A 17,561-nucleotide genomic window follows, 5' to 3' on the forward strand; every position below is an offset into this window, starting at 1 on the left:
TGGCCGATCGATCATCGAAAAAGACATGCATTATTGTTAAGACCAGTGATTATATATAACTTTGATTGTCTCAAACATAGAAATCAACTGAATCAGTAGTCATTTAGTGTGATGTATAAACATAAAATAATTAATTATTTAATTAATAACAAATGGAACACTATACAAGATGTGGTACTTAATGTTTGTTGTTTTCTTCCTGGTTCATTTAATTTTGTATTTTTCAAACAAAACTGCCCCCTTGTCTGAGAATAAGCCCGCCCCATGCTAAGCTCATAATGGAAGACAATACAAGATATGGTACTGAAATAGGGTTTTTTTCCTGATTCTTTTTTTTTTTTTTTTTTTTTTGTTATCATCCCACTGCCCCCTTTCCTTTCTCTCCTTTGAATTCCATCTAATTTGTTCCCAATCTGGCAATTCCTCCTATCTTTCAATTTCTTTCACTGTCCACCTCCACATCCCAGTCCTTGTCTCTCCAACCGCGACAGGTGCTTGTCTCTTGTGGCTATCTGTTCCACACACCTGCCATTCCCCATCAGCTTTTAGCTGTGGGCTTAGTCTGACCACTTCGGGGAGTGTTCAGTAGTTAATTCTGTCATTCATTTAATAAAAACAAAAAAAACAACAACCCGGGCCCCATATCTGGAAATAAGCATGTCCCATGCTTAGCTCATAATGAATTGTCTTGTCTCTCTGGTCTTATTTCCAGTCAAATACGGTATATTACTGTATATTATTCAGATGTTTAAAGAATACCTACTTCCTAAGCTAGTCGTAGACTATATTAAGCTTGTACAGATACAATGTACTAATGGCACTATACAGGGACTGGTGGTATACGACTTAAGAATGGCCTAATACATGTATGTTGGATAGAAAATGGCATTTTATTTCTTTTGTTTGCCAGTTTATATAGCTATATGATTTATCTGAAAATGGCCAAAGGGCCACAGTTAAAATGTGATCACTTTAAAGATTATTTGTAGCACGTTGATTTGTTAAGACATCGTTGTTCAGATTGAGATCCTGGTGGTTAGCAGCGAAGTAATGTGTAATGGAAACACAGATGTCAAACTGATAACATGTTTGGTAACGGTTCGCTCTGATGGCTAGTGGGTTCAAGGCTGGTTGATGCTGCGTTTGTGATTGTACTGGCTCCAAACATTAAACCACTAAGTACACTGAGTGACTTTTCACAAATTACTAACCACTATAACCTTCGTCTTGGTTTAAAAAAAAGAAAAAAGTTTTATTTAAAGACACCACTAAAGCACATTGATTTATTAATCATTGGCTATTGGGTTGCAAACATTTGGTAATTTGGACATATAGTCTTACAGAGGAAGCCCATTACATTTTTCCATTAGTAGAAAGGGACCTTTTATATACATCATCCCACAGACAGGATAACACATACCACAGCCTTTTTGAAATACCAGTTGTGGTGTACTTCCTGGAACAAGAAATAGCCCAGTGGGCCCAGCAACCGGGATCGATACCAAACCGACCATGCATCAAGCGCTTCCCACTGTTAGTCATTCACTTCAAAGATAATTAGCCTTCAGTAATTATGTCTGTTCATTTTATGGCAATTTATAACAGGGCTGCAGAAAGTACTCGCCCACTTGCCAAATGCAAGTAAAACTTCCTACGGATGATTTTAAAAATGCAACTACCAGCCCCACGGTCTATCTCTTTTTTTTTTTTTTTTTTTTTCGATTCGTGATGTTGATCACTTACCAAGTCTTATTAATAATGTGTTGTCAGTATATCTATATATTTCATTTGAAGTGAACACAGTGTATATTGTAATATTGTTAATAATATATTGTTCTATAGACTGGCGGACTAGCAGAAATTGTGGTGGGCTAATAATGTTTTGTTGGTTCTGGTCTGGCGGACTAGTTAAAATTTTGCCATTTCTGCACCCGTGTGTAAATATGCATGATACTTCTTTCTTTCTTCAATCAAACTTGCGCACCTTTTCTCTTTTAGTTTAATTCTTGCTCCATTCAAAATTCCATAGCATCATTACCCCCCCCTCCCCTCCCCCCAACCCTTTCTGTCCTGGACGGAGGAGCCGGCCTCGGCCGGCTCTTGTACCCAAGACAGGCGTGTGCTACAACAGCTTGCTCTGAATATGCACGTAAAGCCCTATGACCTGACCTGACCTGACCTGACCTGACCTGACCTGACCTGACCTTTCTTTCTTTCTTTTTTGGGGGGTGAGGGGGTTGTGGTGGTGGTAATTGAATATTAGCCGGTCTACTTGAATCTTATGAATCTCGAGTATTTACTATGACCAACAGCTGTAGAAAATTTGAAATCTGTTAGATGTTAATTTATTAAAAAATTATCTTTTATCTGTTACAGTTGGATGTATACCTGTCTATCAAACTGTAGAAAATCTGGGAATCTGTTAGGTCTTAATCTGTTAAAAATATATCTTTATATTTTACAGGTGGATTTACATTTGTCTAACAAACTGCAAGTATGATGTTGGTAAGTGCTTTAAAAATCATTTAAAGTAATAAAGAACTTATTGCAGAATAAAATATAATTGATACTTGGGGCTGGAATATTTGTCTTTGTTTTTGCATCATGAAATCTTGTTGAGCTAATCATTGCTGGATTAACAATGTAACAAACGTAACAAATGCTATAGGCCCCACACTTTCAGGAGCCCCACGGATCAACATATAATTATTTTATTTTTTGTTTAACACGGGCACATTATGGTGATTAGACTGCAAGTAGAGGCTGAAAAGAATAGCCTTTGTGGCAAGAAAGAGTTTCGTGTCCCTCAAACTAGATGTGTTATTGTGTTACAACATTCTTCTAAATAAGTTCTCTCGCAGAAATGAAGACTCAGACTTAATAGGTTTTTTGCATATATATTTTGTTATAAACATTTTCACAAATTTTAAGTGCCTGTTTTTATGGCTCAGCTTAGGTAATAACTATGTAATATATTCATGTTGTTTATTCAGATGTCTTTGGAAAAAAAAAAAAAGTCTATTGATAACATATTCTTTATTATTCAAATCAATATTTAAATAAAGACATTATTTTTTATTGGTCGGATTAATACCTTAGAAAATTTTATGTTTTTTATTGCACAATTGAATATCTTTAAATAAAATCGATAAAATATGCTTTATTATACATGTATATTTAATATTTTCCATCATGCAGCATTGTGAAGATTTTGTAGAAAGTATTTTGTTGTTTTTCCCCACAGTACGGAGAGTGTCTCGACGGTTTGGTTTTCGTGAAGTGTCTGATGATGAAGACTGGACTCTGTACTGGACAGATTACTCCGTGGCTCTCGAACGAGTCATGGACATGAAGAAATATCAGGTCAGTCAGCTAACTCATTCAACAAGGATATTGGGTGGGTTTTTCCAGCTTTTTATCAAATTTCTGCCTCCTTTTTTGGTAAAACAATTTTCACAAAGTAAATTGGATTTGATCTGAAATATTGAAAACTGACCTTCATTTACGTATAGGTTTCAGCTTTCGACAGATCATTTCAACTTTTATTTTTAAATGGGTATCATATCCCTGCTTCATGTAATTGTATGCATAATTATGTTAAAGATTTCAGCATCTGTTTCAAAATAATTTAAAATGTGTCAGCTATTTAATATAAATGGAGCAATGTTTTAATAAAAATATTTTTAGAATGAATGATTGATTAAAATTAGAATACAAATTTTCTTATTGTTGAATCCTTTGGGATATTTTCGGTTTGAACCTGTGATACACAGTTTGTTTGTCAGAGATTCTGGTATGTGCTGTCATGTTAATGAAAAATTTAATTTACAGATCTATTGTTGCTAGTCATGAGTATCTTATATCACTGCAGCAGGTTTCTTTCCTTAACCTTTAGACTACTGGATTAATTTTTAACAAAAACCACGTTGAGTGGGTACAAGTTTATAATTTTTACTCACATATATTCACTTAAATGTTTCATAAATACATGAAATAAAGTTCATATATGAATTGGTAAGTATTATTTTCGTGTCTTTTTTTGTATTTTTTATTATTTTAGATCGGCTAATGGTGATTAAAATTAGGCAAAAAATCGAAAAAGTTGCGTTTACTTACGGGCATTTGTGGCCAGCTGTCCAGTATTTATGTCCATTATTCCCGATAACAGTGGTTTTCTGATCAGAATTTTTTTTTAAACCCGAACTACGATTCATATTGCAATATTTGGTAATTTTCGTTGTTGGTAAAACGATCAAATTTATTATCAAATTAGCTGTTACAATCAGCTATCAATCCCTGAAAAATACCGCGACGTGCCGCCATTGTTGTCAAGCGAAAATACTTGCCGAAAACCACTTTTTGAACTCAAAATTTCAAGGTATTTTCAATTGAAAAAATCAAAACAAAAACCACCATTTTGAAAAAAAATCTTTTTTCTTTAATTATATTTCCATTTCCGGTGAGTGTCGTGTGCAAAACGGCGGGAAATATGAATTTGGGAATGCACTGTATACAGTGTACAGTATATCGACTGACATGACGTCGGGCGAGATATCTCGCCTGCAGTAGTCAGAAGGTTAAAGGGACATTCCTGAGTTTGCTGCATTGTAAGATGTTTCTGACTAATAAAATATTTCTGCGATTAAATTTACATATTAAATATATTTTCTTGTTTAGAATATCAGTGTCTGTATATTCAAAGTGTTTCTGGTCATCTTAATATTTGTAAGAAGCCCAAACTGGATTTTGTTTTCAAATAATTTCGTACGTAAAATAAAATTTAACCTAGTACAAATATTAGAACGATCAGAAATACGTTTAATATACAGCCACTAATATTTTATGCAGAAAAATATATTTGATATATAATTACAGTCGTCAAAAAGTCTTTGTTAGTCGATATCATCTTAAAAATTGCAGCAAACTCAGAAATGTCAATTTAATCTGTACATACCAATTCATAATTAACATATTTTACCTAGCAGTCACTTACTAGCAGTATGAGCAGTATGTTCAGATATCAAACTTTCCTTTTCTTTCCTAATCTGAGACAGATGTAGAGAACCGGTAGGCAGAGGTATTCCCACACATATTATCTATTAATAACTGGGATTATCTTAATGGAAAAAAAGAAGACGTTTGGTTTGTTTAACAACACCACTAGAGCACATTGATTCATTAATCATCGGCTGTTGGATGTCAAACATTTGGTAATTTTGACATATAGTCATCAGAGGAAACCTGCTACATTTTTTTCTAACGCAGAAAGGGATCTTTTATATGCACTTTCCCACAGACAGGATAGCACATACCATTGCCTTTAATATACCAGTTGTGGTGCACTGACTGGATATCTTAATTGGATGTCGTTCTTTCTTTATTTCAGAAAATAAACCACTTTCCTGGAATGAATGAAATTTGTCGGAAGGATCTTCTTGCCCGCAACCTCAACAGAATGTATAAAGTCTTTCCTAAGGACTACAATGTCTTCCCTAAAACATGGTGCCTTCCTGCTGAGTAAGTTCAGTGTTTTTTATAATGCTGCTAAACATTTGGTGACATATTGTCATTGATCCTGGGGGCAATTTTTTTTTTTTTTTTTTTACACCCTCAATAAAAAAAAAACCCCCAAAAAACAATCCACTGTATTATTCATGTTTTTGAACATATAGTTTCATAGAAAGTTTGCTTATGTTGTTAATTTATTATTTATTACTATATAACATAAAAATATTGTATATTTATTAATCAACCCACTGCAGTACATTAACTGTTTAAAAATGTATATTTTTTACCAGATAGTTTTATTTGAAAAAAAATTTGTATTGTTATTGTGTAAATTAAATTAAAATATATTGTGTATTTATAAAACTAAAAGTTATTTAATATATGGTAAATCAATTAAATATATTGTGTATTTATAAAACTAAGAGTTATTTAATATTTTGTAAATTATAGTGTTACTGTATAAATTAAATAAAATTTATTGTGTATTTATACTTTATAGAAATTAAATCAATTATTATGTATAATATTTTTTTTTTTTTTTTTTACAGTTACGGAGATTTTCAAGCATATACAAGACAGAAGAAGAATAAGACGTACATACTGAAACCCGAGTCTGGATGTCAAGGTCGGGGGATCTGGGTCACAAAGAATCCCCGTGAAATCAAGCCACATGAACATATGATCTGCCAAGTTTATGTCACCAAGGTTATTATTTTGTGCATTTTAATTAAAACTGAGTAAATGATGATCTGTAAATTCCTGTATTGAAGTAGCTTTTCATCTGATTTTTAAAGCACAAAAGGGTCAAATTATTTTCAAAATGACGCAGAAGGTAAAACAATTATTACAATTTATTAGTCCCCTACCAGTTCAACCGAAGGGGACTACAAATTTCATCTCTGTCTCTCCTCTGTCAGTCTGTTTGTATGTTTGTCCGTCTGTCCCACATATACAGGTTTTTTAACTTTGTTTTCAGAATGCCTTGAGATATTGAGATGACATTTTCTGTATAGCTTCATTATGTCAAAGACCAAGGATGACTTTCATGGCGATTTACCCATTTTTGACAGAGTTATATGGCCCTTAAATTTGAACTTAGGAAAAACAAACATTTGTTTTCCAGATTTTTTTTTCTGCAATGCCTCAAGATATTGGGCTGAAATTTATGATTATGTTCTGTTATGGATCAAGTTTGACTTTCATGGCGATTTACCCATTTTACCAAATTTGTTTTGCTGTAGCAGTACTCTCAGACTTCTTGTTAATTTTGTAATTACTGCCATATTTTAACAATTATCGACAATTTATTTTTATGTATGTACTTAACACCCACAAAATGAATTTTAATTTAAACTAACATAGAAGAAAAACGCTGATCCATCAGGCATATAATAATCATCACAGTATCATTTCCATGTCGTTCTCCCCCCCCCCTGTGATTCATTCTGAAATGGCCTTAAGTGACTCTAGGGTTCATTATATTTATAAAAATAAAACATACAATTATTATATTATATTATATTATATATTATATTATGTTATAATAATTAAATTTTCTTTGCGTCTATACACTTTACGGCAATCTGATTGGTCCAGAGGTGCTTTCTTTTTTTCGTTCATATTTCGATGAACCAAAAAAAAAAAGCCACGCCTACAACACTCGATATAAGTATCAATGAAGTTTACACAAACAATACTACAGGCGTATTTAAAGCTAAACAAAATAAATTCAGTTATGTATTGTTAAAGTATGCATATAAATTTAATTATAAGATTTGACCGCAATTATATTTTGGTTCATGCAAGTATGAACCGAAAAATCGATGTGCACACTTTTGTATGACCCTCTACACAGGCTCATACAATGTGCACATCGTTTTTTCAGTTCATACTTGCATGAACCAAAAAATAATTGCGGTCAATTCTTAATTATATTATATTATATTATATTATTTGTTTCAGCCTTTTCTAATTGATGGCTTTAAGTTTGACTTGAGAATCTACGTGCTGATCACATCGTGCGACCCTCTCCGGATATTTGTCTTCAAGGACGGACTTGCCAGATTCGCCACAACTAAATACTACGAGCCCACTCACAACAACACAGTATGTATGAGTGTCTGACATAGCTTGTTATCTCCGCACTAGGCAAAGGAACTATGTTTTTAAATAACGTCTCGGCACATTTTAAACTAAATTATTTCAACACTTTTCAGATGGTGAGAAAGGAACCCCATTGCTGCAGCATAGACCACAGACTGCATAGGTTACTCTTTCCAAAAAGCGGCAAAGAATCTTTTATATGCATTTTGTCATAGACAGGATAGCACATAGCACAAATGTTGATATACCAGTCGGGGAGCACTGGTTTGGGCAGGGCAAAGAAACTTGACAAGTTCACTGTGGGGAGCTGGTACTATGATCCCCTGTACCTCAGACATGTGCTCTGTCACTGTAAAGCGCTTGCATGATGCGTGGTCAGTCTAGGATCGATCCCTGTCGGTGGGCCCATTGGGTTATTTCTCGTTCCAGCTAGTGCACCACGATTGATATAACAAAGTTTGTGGTATGTGTTATCCTGTCTGTGGGATGGTGCATATAAAAAGATCCCTTTCTACTAATGGAAAAATCTAGCAGGTTTTCTCTCTAAGACTATATATCAGAATTACCAAATGTTTGCTATTCAGTTGCCATGATTAATAAATCAATGTGCTCTAGTGATGTCATTAAACAAAACAAACTTTTAACTTTAACTGTCACTGTAGCACATCCAAACCATGACACTGAAACAGAACAATTAGCTTGGTGCTAGGGTGGACCTGCCTGTGTTTATCTCATTCTAACCGGGTCTTCATGTTCCATGACTGATGTACCAGAAGCCATGCTATGTATATTGCAATTCGATTTTTATAATTTTTAATTACTTCTGCAAATAATGATTGCAGTTGTCAGAATTGCAGATTTTGCTGAAATTTGTTGTTCACAAATCATTTTACGTCTCATTATAATTATCTATAGTCCTTGCCACATGGAACACTTTTTCTTCATACTTATGCAATTTACTACAAGTTATTTATTTCTGAGCCAATTGATTTCTAAATTGCACCCAAAAATATACTCAACAACAAAAGTTTAGCAAATATCTTTTATGACTTCTAAATTTGCCATGGTTGAATAAACTTAAAAGAAAACCAGGTCCTCCTGTTGTGTTAATGCAAAGGTTGATGAGTTTATGTTGTTTGTAAATGGTAAACATTTCAGATGTGAATACTAATAAATAAAAATCAATCTAATTAAAATTAGCTCCACTATTACATGTGGATCTAACACTAGCCAGTTGGAGCTCATGTCCACCAATCGAAACCTTACTTGCAGAATCCTGCCAGTGATTTAAAAATAATTTGAAAACATTCCGAATTATCCTGAGGGTATACGACATGTTTCGTGTGAATTACGAATGCCATAAAACATGTTTTATTTTATAAAATAAATAATTTGTAATGTAAAACTGAAGACTGATTTAGGTTGTTTTTTTATAAATAAATAAATATTTTTTAATGTAAAATTGAAGACTGATAACCCACCCCGTACGTATTGGTATGGTTCACTGTACTGCGGCCACTAAAATAGACTCGCCCGATATTTTTAGAATTTGTATGCTCCCAAATAACGTTATAAAAGGCGAAGTGTGATTGGTCAATATTTAAATTATTATTTACAGACAAAATGTTACCTAGACATTGGGGACTACGCAGTGTTGTTAGTTTTAAATCACTGGCAGGATTCTGCAAGTAAGGTTTTGATTGGTGGACATGAGCTCCAACTGGCTGGTGTTAGATCCACATGTAATAGTGGAGCTAATTTTAATTAGATTGAAATAAAAATATGTTAATTTATAAATGTTATGCCATTTCTTTTAACATTAGCTAAACTTTCATTGTTGAGTATATAGTTGTTTGTTTGTTATTTCCAAAACACTTTTACTTTTATTCTTACATCAAACCAAACTGAAATTATTTACCAAATTTGTTTTTACAGGAGGATGGGACGGACTATATATTGTTATATTGTATTCTGTTGTTTTGTTTTACATAATCACTTCTGCAAAATTCACAAAAAAATATGTTGTACAATTTATGCTACTGGCAATGAAATATGTTGTTGATGGTGTGTACCTATATTTGACTACTTGCAGGACAATGTTTACATGCACCTGACAAACTATGCTATCAACAAACACAGTTCAGACTTCGTACGAGATGATGAAGCTGGAAGTAAACGGTAAGTTCAAACGGTTTTCTCCAGGGAATATTTTGTTTTCAAAATTTTCATTAGTGACATAAGTATAGTGAATCATGCACAACTTGATACCGAGCGAAACGTTTTTGTGTTTTGTCACTGACCTCTTTACATTCTCACTACTGAGTTTGACCTCTGTACATTCTCTCTATTGAGTTTGACCTCTTTACATTCTCACTATTGAGTTGGACCTCTTTACATTCTCACTATTGAGTTTGACCTCTTTACATTCTCACTATTGAGTTTGACCTCTTTACATTCTCACTATTGAGTTTGACCTCTTTACATTGTCACTATTGAGTTTGACCTCTTTACATTCTCACTATTGAGTTTGATCTTGTTTCTTCAATGAAGGTGGGACATAGCCCCATGGTAAAGCCCTCGCCCTTTGGGCTATTTCCCGTTCTAACCTCTGCACCATGACTGGTATATCAAAGGCCATGGTATGTACTATCCTGTCTGGGATGGAGAATATAAAAGATCCCTTGCTACTAATGGACAAATACAGCAGGTTTCCTCCCTGTGACTATATGTCAGTGTTACCAAATGGTGTTGTTAAACAAGACAAACTTTAACTTTTAACTTGTTTCTTCAAATTCATGTTGACTATTATTTCAGAGAGGGTTCATTTGTTCCTTCTGGCATTGTTATGAGGCCCATGTTGCCACCCATTGGTGCCAATATACATAAGCGTACAAGACAGGGTGGCAGGGGGTGGGGCAACTTGGCAGGGAGGTGGGGGGTGGGCAACTTTGCAGGGAGGTGGGAGGGGTGGGCAACTGACCCCATAGTGCTGGAACAAATCCTTTATTCCAGGAAAAAAACGACAGAGATATTCGAGAAAAATGAACTGGCCTGAAACCTTTTTTACCCACAATATTAGCTGTAATCCATCTACAAATGTATGGCGATTTGTTTGCAACTTTATTTGATTCGTTTGCAACTGTTTGTTTAGCTGTTTGGCAGTAATGCTAATATGAATAAATGATGTTATCCGTATTCAGGTATTTTCGTTTAATTCGGGAAAATATCATCCTGCCACCTACAAAAATAGGAGCCCATATATCTATGCAAGTATAGTACTGACAGTTGGAGATTAAATACTTGTAAGAGAAACACTATATCATGTTGCTATTTCAGGAGAATCACCACTGAACAAATACTTGCAAGAGAAACACTATATGATGTTGTTATTTCAGGAGAATCATCACAGTGAAGAAATACTTGCAAGATGAAACACTATATCATGTTATTTCAGGAGAATCACCATGGTGAACAAATACTTGTAAGAGAAACACTATATCATGTTGTTATTTCAGGAGAATCACCACAGTGAAGAAATAGTTGCAAGAGAAACACTATATGTTATTTCAGGAGAATCACCACAGTGAACAAAACAAATACTTGCAAGAGAAACACTATATCATGTTGTTGATTCAGGAGAATCGCCCCCGTCTACAAATACTTGCAAGAGAAACCCTATATCATGTTGTTATTTCAGGAGAATCGCCACAGTGTACAAATACTTGAAAGAGAAACCCTATATCATGTTGTTATTTCAGGAGAATCACCAGTGTACAAATACTTGCAAGAGAAACACTATATCATGATGTTATTTCAGGAGAATCACCACAGTGAACAAATACTTGAAAGAGAAACCCTATATCATGTTGTTATTTCAGGAGAATCACCACAGTGAACAAATACTTGTGAGAGAAATACTATATCATGTTGTTATTTCAGGAGAATCACCATGGTGAACAAATACTTGCAAGAGAAACCCTATATCATGTTGTTATTTCAGGAGAATCACCACAGTGTACAAATACTTGCAAGAGAAACACTATATCATGTTGTTATTTCAGGAGAATCGCCACAGTGTACAAATACTTGCAAGAGAAACCCTATATCATGTTGTTATTTCAGGAGAATCACCACAGTGAAGAAATACTTGCAAGAGAAACACTATATGATGTTGTTATTTCAGGAGAATCACCAGTGAACAAATACTTACAAGAGAAACACTATATCATGTTGTTATTTCAGGAGAATCACCACAGTGAACAAATACTTGTGAGAGAAATACTATATCATGTTGTTATTTCAGGAGAATCACCATGGTGAACAAATATTTGCAAGAGAAACACTATATCATGTTGTTATTTCAGGAGAATCACCATGGTGAACAAATATTTGCAAGAGAAACACTGTATCATGTTGTTATTTCAGGAGAATCACCACAGTGAACAAATACTTGCAAGACAAAGGCTTCAACGTTGAGAAGATGTGGAGCGACATCGATGACGTCATTGTAAAGACGTGCATCTCGGCACACTCCGTACTGAAACACAACTACCGCACCTGCTTCCCGAACCACGTCAAGGGCAGCGCCTGCTTCGAGATTCTTGGCATCGACATTCTGCTTGACAAGAAGATGAGACCATACATTCTGGAGGTGAGCTCCTGGGTTTTTGTTACAGTGTTTGGCCCTGTTTTACGATGTGCTAAGATCACCTTAAAACGGGGCTGTAGGCTCTGGGCCCCGTTCCACGAAGCGATCGTAGCCCTAAGATCAACTTAAGTGCATAGGGTAGCTATACGTTTAAGGAAATCTTAGGGCTAAGATCATTTCGTGGAACGGGGCCCTGGTACACAATAACACAGTCCTGATATTACGAAATAAAGTTACTTAAAATTTAACATTCTAAATTTATATAATTATTAATTATTTACTGTTATGAGTATGATTATTTTGATTATGTGAAGCATATTAAGTTCACACTCAGTATTCCCTGTAATAATAAAAAATAATCACACACGAAAAGAAAGAAAGAAGCACCTATTGAAGCCTCTGTTAAAATGCTGTGTTGGGTTTCTCATAGTGTTTGTGTTGCCTTGCATTAAATCCACATCTTCCGTGTCGTAGATATAGCTAGTTCAAGGGAACTCGTTGGAAACCGTATTTTGGGGGCAGGATGTAGCCCAGGGTATAGAGCTCGTTTTATACGTGGTCGTTGTGGGATCGATCCCCGTTGGTGAGCCCATTGGGCTATTTCTCGTCCCACACAGTGCACCATATGACTGGTATATCAAAGGCTGTGGTATGTGTTGTTCTGTCTGTGGCATGGTGCATATTAAAGATCATTTGCTACTAATGAAATAAGGTAGCTGGTTTCCTTTCTAAGACTTATCTGTCGAAATTACCAAATGTTGGACATCCAGTAGCCGATGATTAATAAATCAGTGTACTTTGGGAGTGTCGTTGAACAAAACAAACTAACTGTATTTTGTGAAATTGTCTTTGTTTTATCTGCAGGTGAATCACTCTCCGAGTTTCGCAACTGACGCTGACTTAGATCGAGATATTAAGGGGACACTGATATGGGACACACTCAATCTGGTGAACTTCGGTGCATGTGATCGACGGCGGTGCATCGACGAAGAGAGGAGGAGAATAAAGGACAGGCTGATGGGGAAATACTCAAAAAAAGAGACAAAGTAAATCATTAATTTAAAAAAACCACTTTTATATTATACTGAATAATTATAGTAAATTAATAGAAAATCAGTAATTAGTATCATTTATCTGGGTAACTTATTAATTATATTATCATTTGTAATTTCAGTAATTACATTTGATGGTTTTAATTAAACAAATTTACAGTCATCAGTGGAATAATCAGTCTTATTTGTCGCTATCTAATTTACTCATGCAGTATATTCAGTGTGTTATTGGGGGTTTTTTTCTATTTCAGAGAGGAGTTTGAGCAAGCACAAAGCCAGTTCTTGGAGCAGCAAGAACGGTACGAGAATTCACATATGGGCAACTTCCGGCGCATTTATCCCATGCCAGGCTTCGAAAAATACGAAAAGTTTTTCCACACCAGTGGAACGCTCTTCCAGGAAACTGCAGCATTTCGAGCGCGGACCGAGATGGCCAGGTAACTGATTCTAATAATTATGTCTCTTCAAAATGGGTGAAGAAAGGAGAGGGATAGTTTTAAAGATTATTCTACAAGGGTCTGGCTTTCTTGAGCAGGTTTCTTTGACTAGTCATCTGCCCTTGTATATTAACAAGTTTTCCTCATTGAGTGTTGGCTTAAAAGGTGGACGTTTCATACATTGCTGGATATAAACGTAACTTTCCATTGTGCTGTGCAGTTCACCATGTCAACATACAGTAGGTATTATACATGGTTATTAGATCAGGGCGGGACGTAGCCCAGTGGTAAAGCGCTCACTTGATGCGCGGTCAATCTAGGATCGATCCGCATCGGTTTTCCCTTTGAGCTATTCCTCATTCCAGCCAGTGCACCACGACTGGTATATCAAAGGCCATGGTATGTGCTATGTTGTCTGTGGGATGGTGCATATAAAAGATCCCTTACGACTAATGGAAAAATGTACAACACCTGTTCGGACTGGTACTACAACCAGATGCGGTCATCAGAGGGAACCCGCTACATTTTTCCTAATGCAGCAAGGGATCTTTTATATGCACTTCCCCACAGACAGGAAAGCACATACCGCGGCCTTTGACCAGTTGTGGTACACTGGTTGGAACGGGAAAAAAAACAATCGGTTGAATGGATCAATCGAGGTGGTTCAGTCTTGCGACGCAAGCACCTCAAGCGAGCACTCAACTGACTGAGCTAAATCCAACCCCGTGGTGAGACATAGGTGCATATAAAAGATTCCTGGCTACTAATGGAAAAATGTTGCGGGTTTCCTCTCTAAGACTATATATCAAAATATTACCAAATGTTTGACATCCAGTAGCCGATGATTAACAAATCAGTGTGCTCTAGTGGTGTCGTTAAACAAAACAAACATTGATTATCAAATTATTCTTTTGTTTCAGGCAACAACGTGAGGAACTGAGTCGTAAGAAAGAGAAGTCTGAGTCGTTGAAGCAGGGCCGGAAGAAGGACGGCCTGCTGCGTCCCGAGAGTCCGAACAGTCGGAAACGACGCGCACTCAGTCGGACCTGTCTGCCATCGAGAATGTTTAATGGAACTCGCACAAACCACGAGGTAGGAACACTTCTTATATTTACTATAGTCCTTCCCAGCCTCCATGAATATTGTTTTGTTGTAAATAATTTCATTTTAATTCCATTATTTTTTGTAAATAATTTCAGTTTAATTACATTATTTAAAAAAAAAAATTCAGTTTAATTAAATTATTTAAATAAAATAATTTCAGTTTAATTACATTATTTTAAAAAAAAAATTTCAGTTTAGTTTGCCGTAAGAAAAAAAGTAAGTGTTTTGAAAATAAACACACACACACACACCACTATTTTTGTGTGCAATTTAGAAAACAATTTGGTAAGAAAGAAATAAGTTGTAGTACATAACCAGTGTTTCTGCCAGAAATACATTTTCTGTTATGGCTGTATGGAATTGAATGCAACCAGAGTCAACAGAGGGTATGGGGGACCTCCCCCAGAAAGAAAATGGGTTAAGTTTAGGGTTGGGATTAAGAAAATCATACAGTAATGATAACAGTAGTTAATTTTGTCAAGAGGTTAACTTTAAAAAAAAAAAAATCTGCAAACAGTTTTGGGTATGGCACCCTACCCATTTTACCCTCTAGCAGAAACCCCGATACGACAGTAAGAAAACCATGTTCCCTGATGGTGTAGGTGTTGGTTTCTGTTCCTTCCCAGCATATCTTGCATGTCAATATTCTGCATTGGCTGCTACCATCCAACAACTTTATACCTGACAAATGTTTGCAGATTTTCATCAAATAAGCTTTGCTAGCATTTACCGCATGTCTGACATTCTGCATGTGTCTTTACTCTCTGAAGACATTATTCCTGACAAATTTTATGCACATTTGAAACCAAACATAACTAGCACGTTCTGCATGTCCGACATTCTGCATGTGTTTGTCCCACCAGAGTCCCATCAACGAGGAGCCGATTGACACGACGAAACCCGTCGACATTCGCGAGGAAGAGGAACTGGAACGCATTAGCGGCTTGCTGCAGCGCGACAACCTCGTGCGCGGTCTCGGCATCGTGGAGCACGTGTATCGACTGCTGCACTGCACACCCGGCACCATGGGCTCCGGTAGACCCGACCCACGGACCATCCCACCAGCTGTAAGTTGTAGTAATAGAAGCTAGTGCTGTAGAAAGTAGCTTTTGTTTTAAGTGTAATAGATTTGTTAGTTTGTCGGTAGGAAGGTAAATAATGAAAATGCTTTGTTACATGTAGGTAGTAATTCTAGTGGAAGGTAGTTTGGTAGGAATTAGCATTTAATAAGTTAATAGTATTTTTTAAGTGAAGGTTGTTGAGTAAGAATTAAATTACAATGTAGTTAATAGTATTTCTAATGCAAAGTAGTTGGTTAGGAATTAGTATTTTAATGTGGTTCATTGTAGCTAGTTTGTCGTATGAAGGTAATCATTCTGCATTGTGATAAAATTTCCAGCACAAATGAGTTCCGTACAAAATCAGTACTTTTATGTAATGTTAATGTTAGCTTATAGTGGGAAGGTTAACAGTCTAGTTGCTTTGTTCAGTGTTAAATTTCCATTATTTCTATTTTTAACATAACACTATTTTGAACTTGTGACATTAGTTTAGATTCCTATTAGATTCTAGATTCCTAGTTGGTTCTGTGGTAGAACTAACATTCCAGTTATCAGATAGCATTACATAGAAAATAAAACATTTCCTTTATATAGAAAATAAAATATAAGCAGAAAGTCACAGAAATGATGTAAGACTTCATGTACTGTTTTATTGAAATGTGTAAATCATAAAATTGTAGATTAATCATTTTGACCAACATCTTATATCTTTTTGAAAAACCTAACAATCAAAATTTCACTCGTTGGTTTAACTGTAGTTAGTATATTACCATCTTGAAGTTAGTTTTATTATCGATGTTCTAGGTTTCACATTTTCTTTATAAATGTTGTCATGTAGTATGTATACCTTACTAATACAACCATCATGTTGTACAGACAATCAGTATCAAAGCATACATTGTTATGAAAAACTGAATGCTTTACTAAAACAAGTATCTGTCTGTCATTATATTTTGGCATAATTTTACAGCATTTTAAACAGATTTTATTGACAGACAGATTTAATTTAGGAAATATTCTTCACAACAGTATTGTTTTTCACAAAAAGGCAATTTATGCTTTGATATTTATTCTTCGTTGTTTTTCATGTTCCTAAACATACAAAACCCCCACACACATTGCACGTTTCCTTTCTAGACCTTATGTATGAACATTAACTATTATTCTGAACTTGTATTGTTTGAAAACAATAAAAATTATAATTCTCACAAGCTATTACATGCTTTCAGAACGTTTGTTTCTGGATTCCAACTTAATGGTATATACACATGTACTGGTTAAGTACGTGACTGAGTTTGAGGCTGTATGTGCAGGGTTTAGTACCCACAGGTCAGTGGAAAGTAAGACAAGTTGACCAGCCTCTCTTTCGCCAACTATTAACCGCTAATCTTCGACCTCGACAAACAGCCAATGAAATTGAGGTGTATTACCAATCTGTGTTTTTAAATATGAATTGGACACAGGCGCAAGTATCCAGCCCGTGCACCATGATTGGTATATCAAAGGCTGTGGTATGTGCTGTTCTGCTTTTGGGATGGTGCATATAAATTTTCTCTTGCTACTAATTGAAAAATGTAGCAGGTTTCCTCTCTAAGACTGTTATGTCAAATTACCAAATGTTTAACATCCAATAGCCGATGATTACTAA

At 35.3% G+C, this 17,561-nt stretch overlaps 1 protein-coding gene across 5 annotated transcripts in view; it reads left to right on the plus strand.

Moving 5' to 3' along the window:
• LOC121384047 (tubulin polyglutamylase ttll6-like) overlaps positions 1–17,561 on the plus strand; it is a 74,799-nt gene that overhangs the window by 38,280 nt on the left and 18,958 nt on the right. For 3 of the 5 annotated variants that reach the window (XM_041514238.1, XM_041514247.1, XM_041514255.1), the window contains exons 5-15: positions 2,465–2,505; positions 3,245–3,363; positions 5,387–5,517; positions 6,057–6,213; positions 7,471–7,614; positions 9,704–9,789; positions 12,037–12,262; positions 13,124–13,305; positions 13,563–13,748; positions 14,669–14,840; positions 15,716–15,919. In XM_041514238.1, the coding sequence (XP_041370172.1) occupies positions 2,465–2,505; positions 3,245–3,363; positions 5,387–5,517; positions 6,057–6,213; positions 7,471–7,614; positions 9,704–9,789; positions 12,037–12,262; positions 13,124–13,305; positions 13,563–13,748; positions 14,669–14,840; positions 15,716–15,919 (1,648 nt within the window). The remainder of the gene's footprint in view (positions 1–2,464; positions 2,506–3,244; positions 3,364–5,386; positions 5,518–6,056; positions 6,214–7,470; positions 7,615–9,703; positions 9,790–12,036; positions 12,263–13,123; positions 13,306–13,562; positions 13,749–14,668; positions 14,841–15,715; positions 15,920–17,561) is intronic. The other 2 variants (XM_041514265.1, XM_041514274.1) reach the window with 1 other exon arrangement.

The sequence above is a fragment of the Gigantopelta aegis genome, chromosome 2 (assembly GCF_016097555.1).
Source record: "Gigantopelta aegis isolate Gae_Host chromosome 2, Gae_host_genome, whole genome shotgun sequence".
NCBI lineage: Eukaryota > Metazoa > Mollusca > Gastropoda > Neomphalida > Peltospiridae > Gigantopelta > Gigantopelta aegis.